The sequence below is a fragment of the Chelonia mydas genome, chromosome 5 (assembly GCF_015237465.2).
Source record: "Chelonia mydas isolate rCheMyd1 chromosome 5, rCheMyd1.pri.v2, whole genome shotgun sequence".
NCBI classification, from domain to species: Eukaryota; Metazoa; Chordata; order Testudines; family Cheloniidae; genus Chelonia; species Chelonia mydas.
Window position 1 is genome coordinate 79,235,206 of NC_051245.2, and position 17,501 is coordinate 79,252,706.

Consider the following 17,501-nt stretch of genomic DNA (forward strand, 5'->3'; position numbering starts at 1 on the left):
TACTTAGAATAAGCCTGTTATAAGACAAGGCTCCTATGCTTCTTCAAGGAGTATCAGACGTGAAACAGCATGAAGGTATTTAAGCAGCCAACTCAAAGAGTTCCTCCTTCACAAGCATTCAGGTCTTGAGCAGTCCAGGCAAACAAGGCATGTTACAACAAAGCTTAAACTTGTTCTTCATAATTTTAAAAACCACACTAGCTGCCTATTTAATTTTAAAAACATCAAAAAATAGCCACTTCCCTTTCCGTTTCTTATAAGGAGTCTTGAAGTTTAAATCTCCTCAGTATGATAGATATGCTCGCTTTGATCTGCTTAGCTCTTGGAAGTCGAGGGGCTCCGGGCTGCTGGTCCCATGCTGCCCGGGGTTCCTAGGGACAGCTCTGTCCGCCATTCGGGAATTTTTTCCTGAGAACCCCCTATAACATTTTGTGAACCCCCCAGGGGTTCGTGAACCCCAGTTTGGGAACCACTGCCCTAGTGGATGCCTGGCCATATTTCAGTATAGCAGTTTAGTTCAGTTGTAAGGGTAAATGACTTGGGAGTTCTGTCTTATAAAATCCCATCTTCTGTTCTTCTGTAGAAGAACAGGTTATTTGAGGGCATGACCTGACTGTGTATGGACAGACAAATGAGTTGAAATGAGAGCCATATTTTCCTTACATATTCAGGTCCAAATATCATGAATAAACTTTGAGCATTGCATGTGAAGTGGACTCTTAAATTTGAGACTCCTCTTCTTGGCGATAAGATAAAATGATTACGTGCTTTTCATGGTTGGTTTGTAAGACCCCTCTTAGATAAACTAAAGTATATTCTGCAAAGAGTTTAATAAAGTTTTGGGCTGAAAAGCAAGACTTTGACCAATGAGACTTGCAGTCTGGCCACCTGAAATTTGAACAAAGCAAGCAAATAAATGTGTGTTTAAAAAAAAAAAAAAAAAAAAAAAAAAAAAAAAAGCAGTGCTCATTCTTCGTAGAGGGATTTGTTCCTTTATATTTGATACTTCCTTCTATAGGATTTGGCTTTTTACTACTCCCTGCTTCCCATGGGTAATGGCAAGACCAGTGGATACCAATGTATGAAAAGGAAAACTAGCTTCTATACCTGGAACTTTTATTTCTCATCATTGAACATATCGTTTGCAGTGGAGCAGGCCTTCTTTCTATATCAGATTGTTTGTAAGACTGATCTCCACAAACTTCATTTTTTTTTCTGTAGTGGTCTTAATTTTTTCAACTTAGTTTCTATAGCTTCAGTTTAGGATTTAACCTTCTGAAGTCCTCTCATTTTGCTGCAGCAATCAAGCAGAGGGGAGCCTAACACTGTGGTGGAATGAGTGGATCTTATCACATGACTGATTTCCAGCTCAGTTTGTGTACTCTGTTATGAAAATTCAAAGGGCACAGCAAACTGTTTTTCCCCTTTGCAATTCAACTGTTAAATTCCAAAACAGCATATTGCTGAAAATTTTCTCTTTTTGTCTGTGGAATATTTTAAAAATATAATTATTCAAACAATAGGAGTCATGATGCTGTCAAGCAGTTTGTGCCCCAAAATTGACTTTTTAAAAATCAAGTTTATTTGCAAAACTTTGTTAGAAAAATGAATGAAAACTCTTTTGAATTCAAATCTTCCTCTCTACTTTTTGCAACCCAGTTATATTGCATGAGAATCAGAAAATCAACTAGTCTGAATTGATTGAAACAACTAAAGTAAAACCACTGTGCTTAACCTTGATTTTTTCAGTAATATCAAGTGTTGAAATCTCACATAAAAAAACGTAATGATAATTAATTATTGTAGTCACTTAATCACTATTTATATACAGTGGCAGTTTGTAGGAGAATGTGTGGAGAAATCAATTTTTATTGCTTACACCTAGTTGTAGACATTACTAAAGATCATTTCACCGTCCCAGACTATTAGGACTTATCTCTTTATTCAAGGCCAGTTTAATTCTTAACTTTGTCATAATTCTCCTTTTTAGAAATGTGTGAGTTCCTGCTCACTCTTCCTCCCTGTGTTTGGGTTTTTTTGTCCTGTTGTTTTCCACATGACTTATCTGAATGTAATAAGTGAAAATGGACTTACTTTAAATCTTTGTAACTTATTAGGACCAAGTCTTTTAGTTCACAGACTATATGGTAGATACTTGACTTTGATTGTAATTTTTAAAATTTCAGGCACAGATTACTCTGCTGGTGATCCTGCTACTTGCTATTGGTGATTTTATCATAGGAACATTTATTCCACTGGATAGCAAGAAGGTTAAAGGTTTTTTTGGTTATAAAGGTATGCTATCACACTGAATATCTTGAATACAAACAGCTTCATAGAAAAAATGAGTTAAAATTCACGTTTTGCTGAAATGTAGTTCTATGTTGCTGTACTTCTTGTATTTCAGTATCGCAAAGTGCGAGAGTTCTAACCCCCAAAAAGTTTCATTGTGGATAGCCCAGTTTTTCCTAATTCCTCCATACACTTTATGTATTCACATTCCTAAAACTTCTTTAAACCTGGTAATTTTCATCATTAGCCTCATTTAAATTGTATTCAGTATGTCAGAACTAGGTATTTTATTTTTATTATTACTTTAAGAGATTTTTCTGTTCTATTTTGCTGACTTTATTATTTCGATGCTGGAAAGACATTCATAGGGTTTCCAAGTATAAAATATTGCCATTTTAGACATTTCTGTAATTTTATATGCAAATGATATGATCTTGGTTCATGGTTAGTTTGACTGTTTTTATTTGCTTTCACGTAACTGCTTTAGGTGGAATTGGTAAATATTGAGGTCCTATACAAACACAGTATAAGATAATAATTTTAAAAAATTCCTTTCTCTAACAGCTGAAATACTTACTGAGAATTTTGGACCAGATTTCCGAGACGATGAAACTTTCTTTTCTGTATTTGCTATTTTCTTCCCTGCTGCAACTGGCATTCTGGCTGGTGCAAATATCTCAGGTGATCTTGCAGTAAGTAGTATGTTGTTATATTACTGCTTAATGTACAGTTTGCATATTTACTTGTACTGCAAGTATTCATTTAAATGTTTCTTTCAGGATCCCCAATCAGCCATACCTAAAGGAACACTGTTGGCCATTGTAATTACCACATTGGTTTACATAGGAATGGCGATATCTGTAGGTAAATAGTTGATTTTTTTACTTATTAATTCCTGAGGTATGTTTTGCTGTAGCTGTATTTTTAGTTTTATAGGCAGAATGTATAGTGATACCTATAACTAACATTTTTTGGGGGGAAATTCACCCAGATTTGACTGAGGTTTGGGATAACCCCCAGAAAATCATTATTTCTATATGCCGAGTAGAACTTGTCCTTAATGCTTTGAACATTTCATCTGCACTGGGCATGATCCAAAGCCTCACTGAGAAGCCACTCTTTTTATCCCCTATTCTGCCTCTCCTCCTCCTCCCCCCGCCCCCCCCTTAATCTAGGGAATGGTCCACTGGGCTGGGAGTCTGAATTCAATGGAAGACCATGAGTTCAAATACCTGTTCTGTTGATTGGCCTTAATATTTCACAACACTAAATATTAAGCATATCATCACTTCTGGCAGAAAAAAACCCAGGTTGCTCACATGGCAGACTCAAGTCTCATCTCCTTAGCTACGCAGTCTTTCAGAATTAATGTGTCAAATCTCTGGCGGCTGCTGCTGCTCTAACCCTTCGTACCCACCCATGTTACAGCCCTTTAAACTTCAATAACATTCTCATGACTAGCACATCTATGTAACTCAATGCCAAATTATTGTTGCTTTCTGGTGGCTGTTCCACATAAAGAATAATAGCCTATCTGCTATCTGTTCCTCCTTTTTAGATCAAGTAGAGTTCTGTGCTGTGAATCTGAATCTAAAGGTCTTGCGTTCAAACCCTTTTGATTATGTGATGGAGATGGTAAAAGTCAATAAGGGTCTGTCTACACTGCATTTTAAAACTGGTGGCACAAGTTTCAGTGCCCGGGTCTGCAGACTCAGACTTGCACTATGATGCTAAAAACACCAGTGTGGATGTTGTGGCTTGGGCTGGAGCTCTGGCTCTGAAGCCCATCTTCCTCCCTAGGCTTCAGATCCCAAGCTCCAGCCTGAGCCCGAACGTCTGCATCGCTGTTTTTAGCGCTATGGCACAAGCCTCAGTCTGAGACTTGCTGTCGCAGGGTATGCCTACCTTTCATTTTAAAACCTAAGTTTCATGTGATGATGGAAAAACATGAATTCCATCTCCTATTAAAACCAGGAAATTTAATACAAGACTTATATTAAAAGAATGTTATGTTAGCAAAACCAAACAATTAGGTTAAGAAATGCAAAAGTTATGATTGTCTATGCAAGGACCCTTGCCTCAGTCTGCATAAGGATGGGTGATGAATGAGGCAGAGCTTTGTGTAATCAATTAGGTGATTTGTCTAATGGACCGCCCCCCACCCCCATCTCATTCCCTATACACCTTCCAACTTCTGTGAATGATGCAAGGGGAATCAAAGTGAAAAATAGCCTTTTTTGTTAAGGCAGGAGACCAGGACTCAAAATTGGGTTCTGTCCCGGTCTCTACGACAGGCTTCCTATGTATTGTGTGAAGGGATGTAAATAACGTTTAAAAACTAACCATGTAACCCTTTAAAATTCTATCCGTTATATGGTTAAATGTTTACCTGGGGAACTAGGGGTGAGGGAAGTGTTACGTTTTAGGCAGGGCTCTGCTGCTGCTGCCGTGTCCGGCAATCCCTGCTGCTGCTGCTGTGTCCGAGGTCCTGGCTGCCACCCTGCTGCCGCCCAGCATCCTGGCGCCCCCAGGGTCCTGGCAGCTGGGATAGACCTTGGCCTTGGGGACAGTAGCCTGGAGGGACCCCAGGTGCGCCGGGATCCTGGGCAGCACCAGGGTGGCAGCCAGGACCTCGGGTGCGAGGCTGGCAGCTGGGACGGACACCGGCAGCCGAGATGGCAGCCCAGAGGGACCCTGGGCAAGCAGGGCGGCAATGGGGACCTCAGGCGAGGAGCAGCAGCCGGGACCCTGGGCAGAGTATAACCATTAATAGAAACCGATAAGAATCAAGATTGTTGGTTAACTGGTTAAACTCTTACATCCCTAATTGTGAGACAAGTCATTTAAACCAGGATTTTTAGAAGTGGCTAATTTTGTTACTTCCTGGATAATCAGCCTGGCCTGATGATTCAGCAGTCGTGAGCTGCTGTCACTTTAGTTGAAATCAGAGGGTGCTGTGGGTGCTAAGCATGTCTGAAAAAGTCAGGCACTCCATGTATAAAATTGGGCATCTGAAACTGAACAGCCTGTTAAATCTTGGTCTTAACATCTTTCTCGACTCTGCACCTGTCTGATGGGGCTGATACATGTGGGGGGTGTAGGTGCTCTGAAAACACATTTTATTAATGTGTGAAGCACTCTGGTGCTGTGGTGCTTAGTGCAATAGAAAGCTCCATTAGAAAACAAAACCTGCTCTCTATTCAGTGCAGCATGTGGATGGTGTGCAGTAAATAAGGCATTGGGTCATATATTGAATGAGGAGGACTAAAGGAAGTTAAATAGATAGTACTGGCTGAGGAGGCAGCTAGCTATTCTGGGTACTGAATAAGACACAGGAGTCATGAGGAGGAAAACAGTGTAGATGTATTTTGGAAGATGTATCATGCATATATGCAAGGTGGCAGGATTAGGGTTGCATAGGCAATTTTAATTCCGTCATTTGTTAACTTTTGAGTGCTTGATGATCTTTTCTGTGGTGCCCATCACTATAGTAATTGAGTGCATCACGAACATTTAGTTAATTTGCACAACGCCCTGGAGAGATGAAAGGTGGCATTATCCCCATTTTACAGATATGGAATTGAAGAACAAAGATTAAGGTTGAGAGTATCCACTAACTTTGGGTACACAATTTCAGACACCTAGGACCTGAGTTATCCGAGTACATAGCATTATATAGTACTTCACATATTCAAGAACAGCTCCCATTGACTTTAGCTGCAACTGTGAGCACTCAGCACTTCTGCAAGTCAGACCCAGGCTATCAAGTTGGGCATGCAGAAAATGAAGCATAGATAGTGGCTACCTCTGAAAAGTTTGGTTTAAGTGGCTTTCCCAACATCACATCAGAATTCTGTGGCAGAGGCAGGAATAGAATAGAGTTCTGCAAAGCAGCATTCAACTGTCTTAACTCCTTTCTCTTCCTGCAGTCCCCTGCCTTATTCACTACCTGCCTTCTGACTTCTACAACGAATGAAGCAGTGGTCCTACAAACAGCATGTCGTCTTCATTACATAACCCTAACTGATTCCAAGAGTACAGTCCCTCTTGTGCTCTGAATGAAGGATGGGTACTGTGGAAAAAATAGTCTTTAATTACATGAACACATACTATCATAATGCATATACATGAGGGGCCAGATTAAAGTTGCACCAGCAACCTTAATTCTGGCATTTTCTAACTTTTGAGTGCTTGACTTTGCAACCTTAATGTTCTTTTAATGTCGTTTTGATGTGTGTATTTTCCTAGGTTTTTATAAAAGCAAACTGGAAAAACAAATTCTATCATGTGGCAACCATATGGACATGGTTCATCATGGTTGGATCTCTTAGATCCACCGCACAGACTTGTGGCACTTAAGCAAACTGAGTGGTTGATAGCAAAAGTAGGTAGCACTAGAAGGGGGTCGCTTGCGGGTGGGGGTGGGGGTGTGTGTGTGTGTGTGTGTGTGTGTGTGTCCCGTACGTGCCAGTGCGTATCATGGCTATTTGCTGACAGCAGGGAAACAGTCTGGAATCATGGGTTCCATTCCATCCTCTGGAGGTGGAGCTATAGTATTCCTAGACCATTCTCCCCTGTCCCTTTCAATGTGTCCTTGACTCTTCTCCATTTCTAGACCCTCATTCCAGTCCCATTCTCTGTACCTAACCAGTTCCAGTCTCCGCTCTTTAGGCTTCTTGTCCCATCCTCCCCCAACTCCCAGACCCAATTTAGTCTTGTCCCATTCCAGTCTGGCTCTTGCCACCTCTTCTTTTCAATCAGGCACCTTTCTCCTGTGTGCTGCTGGGTGACAGCAGACCGACTGTTGAGAATGCAGTGGACTCCCAGGTTTCAGTTCTGGTACCCAGGCCAGAGCTGCAAGTGTGGGGAAGGTCCTGTTCAGCTCTGGGCTTGGAGCATGTCCAGTGCAAATGAAATCTTTGTGGAATTCAGCTGCAATCATCTAATAAGTCTTTACTTAAATTGTGCAAACTGGTATGTTTGTTTTGTTTTTGTTTTTGTTATTAAAGGTTTATAACTTGATGAACTTTGGGACAGCAAAAGAGGCACATCTCTGATGCAAAAACCACCGCCTTCCAAACTTTGAGATCCTTATCCAAAGCATGGGGGCTCTAGAGCTTTTCAAAGTAAAGATCAGTGAAAATTTTAATATGGGTAAAACAGTGTATTTTTCACTAATCTCATTCTCAAACTACTTAAGTATTTTGGCTGACGTCTTCCAAAAAAGTTAACATGAGGCAGATAATTGGCATGGAAAATTTCAGCCCAAATGGTTGAGAGAGATCGATATATACAGAAATATTTCAACAAAAAAATAAATTGAAATCACTGAGCATCATCTTAGAAATTAAATCTCATTCTGGTAACTTTCAGAGGTAATATACCAGTGAAATATTTCCTTTTCAGAGGAGAAGCCATCAGATATCACATGCTGTGTTTTCTTTCATTCCTAAAACGTTCTTGTCATTCTTTCTTTGAAGAAACTTGATCTGCAGATCAGTAAAGACTAAGAGAATTCCCTTAATTCTTAAGTCTTTAAAACTCCTAATTAAATAAATCTGTTTTCCCTTAAATACTAGATACTAGCCATTAGCCAAGATCCATTTAACTTAATTCCATATAGAAGGTTAAACAATAACCATTTTGCTAAAGATAAAAGAGCTATAAATGTCAAAGTAGAGATCTGCATATTTTATATAGCAGGTTTTTGAAACTGAGTTCATTAATAGCTTAGTTTATTCTTGTTAAACAGGTGTAACTCTATTTAGTACCTGGATGCTGATCTACTTATTCTTTGTACTGTCCATAGTATTTCTTATTGGCCTTTAGCTGGGGCATCACAAATGATTAATTATAATCTTGAGTGAATTAAAGACTACAGCTATCAGAGTGATGAAACTTTGTTAGAAAAGACAGTGAGTTTGTTTTTAAAAAAAACCCCTCAAAACTTCTATTTACTATTATTACTGCCCACTAAGTGGTGTGGTTTTGTTTTTGTTTTTTGTTTTTTTGGGTCAGCTGTGTTACTCTTAATCCTACAAATTAGCTGGCCTGCAGTGGGCGTCTTAACAAGCTACTTAATATGTACAGACTATTATGGCATCAGCTGATTTTGAGTTATTGAGAAATGGAGAACTTGAATAATACATTTGTGTTCAAAACAAGCAAATTTTGAAGTGAGTGTATAAGAATGGCATTACATTTGGTGAAAGGAAATATTCTTTCTGAGCACCTGCCAGTATAAAATATCCGAGCGAGAGAGAGAATATATAGACATAGTTTCAGACTAATACAAGAACCATGGTACCAAAAACTAAGTTATAACAGCCTGACTAGCTAAAACTATTAGTGTATGGGGGGACGACATCACATTTTCAATAACATGACTATGTTAGGCTAGACTGCCTTTTTAAAAAATGGTAAATGATGATTTAAAAGTGTGTGTAAAACTTTTTGTAATTTAGAACAAAGGAACTTATATAGGTGCCTCTTGGTTTTATTAAAATACTATCAAAACCAAAAACCAGCAGTAAAACTCTAGCCCCAAAGCAATCCAACAGGTGGCACTTCCCACTCAACCTACATCTCCTTTGCCCCCATCAGGCCAGTCTCAGTCACAGGTTTGGGGTTTTTGTTTTTGTTTTGTTTTGTTTTAAACTCATGTAGATGATAAAACAGCATTTTAAAACATTTTTCCAGAAAAGAGAAAACAAAATTACAAATGTATTGCCTGTGCAAAACGTGACTGAGCACTCATAATATGAAAACTAACAAATGGGGAACAGCAAGAGTGAAAACAGAACTGTGTATGAGGGGATACAATACCAGTTGTAAATAAAAATTGCCCAAGAAATTGACATGCACAGCACAGGAAAACAAAATAATATGGGAATTTTAAAACTGGTGATTTTTATAATCTTAACTTTTCTCCATGTTTGTTTCTTTACTTTTATTAATTATGGATTAAGTAAACCTTTTTATAGAATTTCTCTGCTTATTTGAGATAGCTTATGTTAATTATTAAAAAGCAATTTAAATGTGTACATTATTTTACAAGTGCTTTGTATTGATGATATTGCTAAAACATTATGCAATAACTAATGCATGATGTTTTCTTGTTTACTTTTCCATCTAAGAAAATGAAGCATACGTGTGTTTGTTAAATGTCAGGAGTAATTTAAAGGAAATGCTCTTGTTTTCTAATGCTGAACCGTTAGAATATACTTCCTAAAAAAAAGAGAATTGAACTTGACATAGATTTTTTTTTTTAATAGACTGTTTAATTGCCACTGGACAACCTGTATTTTGTTTGGGTCCACACTAGGTTCTTGTGTTGTTCGGGATGCCACAGGTAACATCAATAGCACCATCATTACCGAACTGACGAATTGCACTACTGCCGCTTGCAAGTTCAATTTTGATTTCTCATCTTGTCAGAAGACACAGTGTCCCTATGGTCTGCTGAACGACTTCCAGGTGAGAGACGCTTTAAGGCTTAAGAGAGCATCAATTGAATGGTTTTTTGTTTTTGTTTTGTTTTTTGGGGGATGGGAGGGGCGGGGAAAGGTGGTATTTATTGAGTATAGCAAATTTTGTGAAATAAGCCTAGATTAAAATATAGACCATCTACTGTAAATGTAAGGAAAGTCTAGAATACGTTTTTGTTCTTTAGGAAACAAGTCCCTTTTTTTTTTTTGGTAAATATTGTTTCATGTGTGTCTCTTTAAGGCTTTCTTTAGTGAGGCATTTTCACTATTCTTTATACATGAATAGCAAGGTACATTTGTACTAAAGAATTTTACTTTTATCTCCAGATACTGTAATTGGAGTAGATCCCTGTTCTTGACATGAGCAAATTGTGTGGGTGGTAGGTTGCAGAACGTTCATGGTTTAAAGTTCTGAGCCATTAAACCTTTGTAGCAGATAGGTGTATGCAACCTAACAGAGCTTTTGCAGTCATTAACTTTAACTATCCCTTGCCTTTTATCTTCTAACAAGTGAAAAGCTTTTTGGTAATACTGCTGTTCATTCCCTCACTTTTCTAAGTAAATTTTCTCCTATCTTCATCCTTATTCTTGGTTTAATTTAAGTTATAACATTTATTACCATGCTGATATTCCCAGGATATGTTTGAGTTCAAGGAAAAATTAAAAATGTTTATCTTTTTAAAAAATTAAATCATTACCATACTTAAAGGGAAACCCATTAAATTGAAATTTAGCATATGCGTTTAAGAGGTTAGTTCTGTGCTTCCTTCTCCCCATACGCACACCAGTTTTTGTGACTTTACAATCATTTTTCATATTTTTTTGCTATATTTATTTCTCTCCCCTGTTCCTTTGTGAAAAACCCACAAACAGGTGAAACTGACTGTGTGGAGGGGACAGTGGCCTGCCTATAAGGGAAAACTGACTGGCATAACTATTCCAGAGTAACTTCCCTGTGTGGACACTATATTCTGGAATACATGACTTTGGGCATGGCTACACTGGAAACTTCAAAGTGCTGCTGTGGGAATGCTCCCCTGGCAGCTCTTTGAAGTGCGAGTGTGGTCGTGCGTGAACGCTGGGAGAGAGGTCTCCCAGCACTCCTGGTAATCCACCTCCATGAGGGGATTAGCTCAGAGCACTGGGAGTGTGGCTCCCAGCTCTCGGAACCTGTCCACACTAGCCCTTTAAAGTGCTCAGACTTGCTGTGGTCGGGGTGGGTGTGTGATTTTTCACACCCCTGAGCCAGCAAGTTAGAGCACTATAAAATTAAGTGTAGAGAAGCCCTTTAATTCCTTGTGTGAGTGGAGTAGTTATTCTGGAATAAAGTCACTTTTCTTTATTCCAGAACACTGTCTGCATCAGGAGCTATATATTTGTATGCAAAACAATTCAACTTTGAAGTGAGCATATTTACAATAATTATGCAGGTCAACTTCCCCATATAGATAAATCCTAAAGGAAATGCACAGTGCTATTTAAATACACACAATTGAAAATACAGGCAACTTTCATTCTGCCAATCTGTTCCAAACTAATTTTATTGCCAGTTACTTTTCAGACAGAAATGTCACTTAAAATTTAAATTAATGGTGTCCTTTTTAAAATGGTCAGTAATCGCAATAATATGCCTGATGGAGCTCTAATTTTCTACGATTCAGTCATCAAAATTACTCATTCTACAGCTTAATTCCCCCCCCCCCCCCCCCCCCCCCGGCCTGTTGCCGAATGTCAAAGGAAAACAATGAACATTGCAGTTTGTCTGGAATATAAATAAATGTAGGTTTCATGGGCATGGGGAAAGTGAATTCCAGGGTCCAGGGCCTTTACAGAGAGTGCCAGATTTTCAATGTGTCTGCTGCACATCGGCATTTAACACATCTAAAAAGACCTGATATCTAAAATAGTTTTAAAAAACTTACCTGTAGCAACAGATCTACTCAAGATAGAGCTCTGCCAATTTTTCTGTTCAGTGAAATCTTGCTAAAATGTTTTCTGTTAATAAAAAGAGTTAGACTATCATAAATACATCAGAGACACAAGTTGGGTGAGGTAATATCTTTTATTGGACCAACTTCTGTTGGTCACAGAGGCAAGCTTTTAAGCTTACACAGAGCTCTTCAGGACTAGGGAATGTACACAGAGTCCCTTGCTTTCCCTTTTCCCCCTATGACTGGAGGGCTGTTAATGGGCCACTTCACCTTGAATGATTCCTTGAAGGATGTGTTTACTGCTTATGCTAAACAATCTGTTCCACCTTGTATTGAACTGTGGCTCTCTCTGTGTATATTTCCTGGTCCTGAAGAAGAGCTCTGTGTAAGCTCAAAAGCATGTGTCTGTCACCAATAGAAGTTGGTCCAATAAAAGATATTACCTCACCCACTTTCTCTCTCTCTCTAGTATCCTGGGATTGACATGGCTACAACAACACTGATTAAATACAAGTAGGTCACTTTGTATTAAAAATGTACGAAAAGAAATCGAACTAAATGCATTCAAGGGACATACAACCTGTGTGAAATGTCACACTGAAAATCTACCTAAGTGTAGAAAATGTATGGCTTGTGTAAAGTGCACATGGTAACCAGACCTCATCCTTGTAGTCACAACTGGTTCCTCAATTTTATTTTTTAATATAAATACATGTTGCATCCAAAAAACTGTTAGAATAACATTACAGTTACAAAGTCGAGCACTCGAAAGTTACGGAATAACAGTGTTAAGGATGCCTGTGCAACTGTAGTTTGGCCCCTTGTGCCATATCTATTATGATTGTTTTTAATTACGTGATCACATACTATTTTTTCCAGGGGATCTCTGCCTCATTAAATGAACAGATAATTTATTTAAAATTTCTCCACCTTTTAATGTGTGACTCTAGGCGTTATTACATACACTATCCAAAAATTTCACTGAATACAAAATTAATTTCCTCATGGCATTTCAATGGTGCTTTCACCAGATTATTTGATTGAGTGATTCACAAACATTAATTAATTTGTCTTTATAACATTCTTGTGAGAGGTAGTACTATTATCCCTATTGAGCAGGTTGGGATGTTAAGGCCAAAATTGTCAACTAACTTTGGGTGTCCTATTTGAGACACCTAAGATCTGATTTCAGAGTAACAGCCGTGTTAGTCTGTATTCGCAAAAAGAAAAGGAGTACTTGTGGCACCTTAGAGACTAACCAATTTATTTGAGCATAAGCTTTCGTGAGCTACAGATCACTTCATCGTATGTTTCCACAGTATGCATCCGATGAAGTGAGCTGTATCTCACGAAAGCTTATGCTCAGATAAATTGGTTAGTCTCTAAAGTGCCACAAGTACTCCTTTTCTTTCTAAGATCTGATGGTTTTTTTCAGCGTACTTGGCATTTTTATAGCACTTGTATATTCAAAGTTGTAATATGAGTGCTCAATACATGTGCAAATCTGGGCATCCAGAAAATGAGCAGAACACAATTAATGGTCAACTGTGAAAAGCTTAGTTTAAAAGGCTTGTCTAGCATCACACAGGAACTCTGTGGCAGAGGAAGGGATAGAATCCAATTCTTCAGAGCAGCATTCAACTTCGATTTGTTTACTTTAGTATAATAGAGACTTTTACAAAATCTAAGAAAAACAGGAATATTTTCATTAAGTTCTTTAAAATTCCAAATGTATAATTTAAAAAACACTTCCCCCTGCTCTGTTGGCATCACCCAGCATGTCCACTAGAAAATGAAACTAATGAGAATCTCAGTAAGAAAGTGAAACTGGCCAGTGTGTGATGGTCATGCTGAGAAAGGCAACAGTAAAACAAGCACCATTTTTTGTTTTTAATAACCTAGTTGCTGAAGTAAAATGATCTTTAAAATTCTGCTTGTATTTTTCTTCCATTTGATAATTTAATTTACATTGAAGTGTGAACATGTACAGAAAATGGTATGAATAGTAGACAGCTATCTCAGGCACTAATCATAGTTTCCTTTTCCCTTTCATATAAGTTGCTTAGAAATAATACCAATTTATTAGATGTTTGTTCCAAGTAATTTTGTTTGGCTGTCTCCTCCATTAAATTCATCTTTGAATTTTGGATTTTTAAAAATGATTTTTGAATTGGACATTATCACTTTCAGATTTGGAATGGACTTCCGAATTCTTCTAATCAGCATCAGAGTAACTTGAAGCATCTACTCTTGGCAAAGGAGCCTCAATAAGCCATACTACAAACTTATATTGGTATAACTACATCTCTGAGGCATGGAAAATCCACTTCTCTGAGCGACATAGTTAGTGTGGTCTATACTGAAGGTTAGGTCAGTATATGTCGATGGGAGGGCTTCTCCCGTCAACATAGCTTCCGCCTCTTGTGGGGGCAAAGTACCTACCCTGATGGGAGAAACGCAGCTGTGCCGCTGCAGTGCTGTAAGTGTAAACAAGCCTGTAGTGTCTTCAACCCTAGGGTACAGAGAACTACTCTTTCCATAATTACCCTGTAGATGAGTTATTTTGGGCTTTGGTACTTGGTATCCTGTAAGAGTTCCAATTCAAACAATTAGGTCATAGATTTCTCTAGTGTTCTTATTTTTTGTTTTTTAAATTAGGAAGGAGGTCTTTCCCTGGCTTTGGAATCCTTTGCGGCTAGAGCTGGGCACTGCCTAATAATGAATTCTTGTTCTACTAAATAGAAGTTGAAATGTATTTTATTAGCTGTTTATTATGTATTTGAAATTTATATAATGCAAGTAGCAGAGATTCTAACATAGATTTTTTTTTTTAGCATTAAAATGAGAAAAAAATCAGTTGTATCAATGTCTCTGAGAGAGAGAACTGCACAACATTTGAGTAAGAAATAAAATGTCCAATATTCAGAGGTAATAGTACTCCTGGGGGAATTCTGCGCAAATTCATCTGTCTTGCATAATTTTGTATTTTCCCGCATAAAATAAGTTTTGTCTAAGTGCTGCAGCCGCATTCATGCTGCGTTCTAGTGCCACAGCGGCCTCTGGTGGGGAAAAAGGCAGAACTGCAACACTTCTTAGGCAAAATGTATGTTATGCAGGAAAATACAAAATTCTGTGCCCAGTGCTGCAGAGTTCCCCCAGGAGTAGAGTTCATCACAGCACTCTGCCCGCAGAGCCAGGTTAGGAAAGAGTGGGGCACACAGGGCTGCTGGGGGGCTGGTCACACTGAGGTTCAGAATGGCTAGTGGGGCAGGGGACAGCCTGGAGAATGGGCTCAGGAGCTAGTGGGGTGAGAGCGTTGAGCCTGGGGATGGGGGGGAGAGGGGCTGCAGAGGCCCATGGGAATGGGGGGTGCAGGGACAGGGGCAATGTGCCTGACTGAATGGGAGAGGCTTGGGGTCAGCCAAGGTCTGCATGGGGAAAGCCTCCCAACACCCTAACAATCCCACTCCTCCACTGCAAAGAAAAACCTCTGACCCACACCCAACACCCTCCAGGTTCACTCCCAGGCTTCTTTCTTCTCAGTCAACTCGTCCATTGCCCCTGACTCCCCCCAAGCCTTAGCACCTGTCAGAAGCAGTGCAGTTCTCTATTGTAATTTAAATTAATTACACAAAGTCTGTATTAATATGCCGAGTAAGGAATCTATTTGTGTCCCCTCCCCCCCCCCCCCCCCCCCCCCCAAAAAAAAATGATCAGAATCTTTTTGTCTGTATTGTTACACACATACTTGCTGACAAATCTTTTGAAATCAATTACCAAAATAAGTGTAACTGGCATGATTATATTGTGTTGTTTTGATAAATAAAATATGCAGAGTTTTGCAGAATTTTTTATTTTTGGGAAAATTCCTCCAGGAGTATAGTAGGCAGTACACAAATGTAGGTAGATCACAGCTTGGAAAGTGAACAGAAAATAGAAATAGAAATTTAGAACAGAATTATATTGAATGCCTGAAGATGTGGTAGGCTGAAGGCCCTTGAATGTCAAAACAATTTAAACTGGATGGAAAGAAATATGAAGGTAGAGGTGATCAGCCTTTGTTAGTAGATTCCCTCCCACATATAACCTCTGGATCAAGTTTAACCTTAATACTGACTATCCTGGGTTTGTGCAATGCTTGTTTCCTTGACCACCATTAAGCATTCTTGTAAGGGGTGGGTTTTTTTTTTGGTCTCTAAAGTTACTTGATATGTACTTTCAACCTTAACACCAGCTTAAAATAGTGATTTTACAGAATGTGATTGTTTCAGTATTACATCTGTAGTTAATTTTTGTGATGGTAAATAAACTGAATCCCAATCACATGTGGTGTACAGCTTCATCCCTTACATACAAGAATTTGAATATTTCAAGACAATTCAAAGTGCCTAGTAATACAGTAGGAAAATTAATAAATTTGCTAATATATCAGCAATCATTTTTCAATATGTTTAAGACTTCTGTCATCCTTACCAGTAAATATATTGGAGTTTCAAAAGTGAGATACTTAATCTTTAATAAAATGATTATTTTAATCTTTTTTCTATAATGTAGAAACTCACATCTGTAAATCCTCTATTGTTTCTCTAACCCATTTGCTGCAATATTTATTCCATCAGCTTTCTTTTCCGTGCAATCCAATGCCTAAACTCCATTTTCTGAGATCAAGTGATAATTTGTGTTCTAGAACCAAGTTTTTCTAATTTCATAACAGCTAAAGTGTCTTCCAAAGCAAGTGATGACACTTACAGTAATCTTATGACTTGTGGGAGCATGCCAGTTTCATTACTTTATAATCAAATTACATTTGAACTTCAAGAACGTATAGCTATAATTAACACGTGCTTATATATAAAACATACCTGATAAGTGTACATTAAAATATGCACAATGCATGAAGATTTTTTTGGTTTCATTTCTTCCTTTAAACAGTGAACTATTATGGGAGGTGTTTCTAGTCTTCATCGTAAATTATGAATGTAAAAACAATCGGTACACTTGGACACAAACAGTGTTAAAATTTGAAACAGATTTCCTTCCCCACCCCACTGCTCCCCTGGTCACTAAACAAGGGTAAGGTTTCTAGGATGAAAAAAGTATTCATTCAGTGCAAGTGATGAATGATCTCATTCTGACATTGATATTGTGTTTGAAAGGTACAAATGTTGGGTTTCGCCCAGTGACTGAAAATGCCAATCAGATTTTCAAGATGTTATCAAAGGTACAATAGTCTGTCTGTCTTCAACTGGTCTCAGTCTGTCTTATGCACAGAACAGTAGCTCCAGTGTTAAGTTGTAACAATTCTTAAATATGTAGTTTCACATCTTAGTTTCCTTAGGCATTATTGTATAACAGTGTGAGAGAACATACAGGACAAAAAGTTCCTGACTTGTTTACATTGTCACTTGGAATTTTTTGTGAGGTGTCATGACTGAAGAGGCCTTTAAAGTAGCATCTTTGCCATAATTAACAAGAATTTCAAAATAGTTTATTAAAATCTTTGTATTATAAAGAGCCATTGGAATGAAATTAGCTGTTTGTTATATCTCTTGTTTAGAAGTATTGTATGACCCACATAATGAAAGAAATATATAAATGAGCTCCTGTAGAAAAGCAATCTCTTGGGGGAAGGAAAAAGCTGTTGTGTTTACCAAACTGTGGCCATATACTGGAGAGTAACTTGAGATCCAGCCAAAATGCCAGACCTCTGGTACAATCTGAAGATTTCAAGGGCAGCACACGAAAGATGGCTGATTTAACAGCACTGCATCTTGGAAATCCTCCATTAAGC

General features: G+C 38.4%; 1 protein-coding gene across 2 annotated transcripts in view; it reads left to right on the top strand.

Moving 5' to 3' along the window:
* Positions 1-17,501, top strand: part of SLC12A2 (solute carrier family 12 member 2) — a 105,620-nt gene that overhangs the window by 48,723 nt on the left and 39,396 nt on the right. For both annotated transcript variants that reach the window (XM_037901658.2, XM_043546782.1), the window contains exons 7-10: positions 2,187-2,295; positions 2,857-2,984; positions 3,072-3,156; positions 9,617-9,768. In XM_037901658.2, the coding sequence (XP_037757586.1) occupies positions 2,187-2,295; positions 2,857-2,984; positions 3,072-3,156; positions 9,617-9,768 (474 nt within the window). The remainder of the gene's footprint in view (positions 1-2,186; positions 2,296-2,856; positions 2,985-3,071; positions 3,157-9,616; positions 9,769-17,501) is intronic.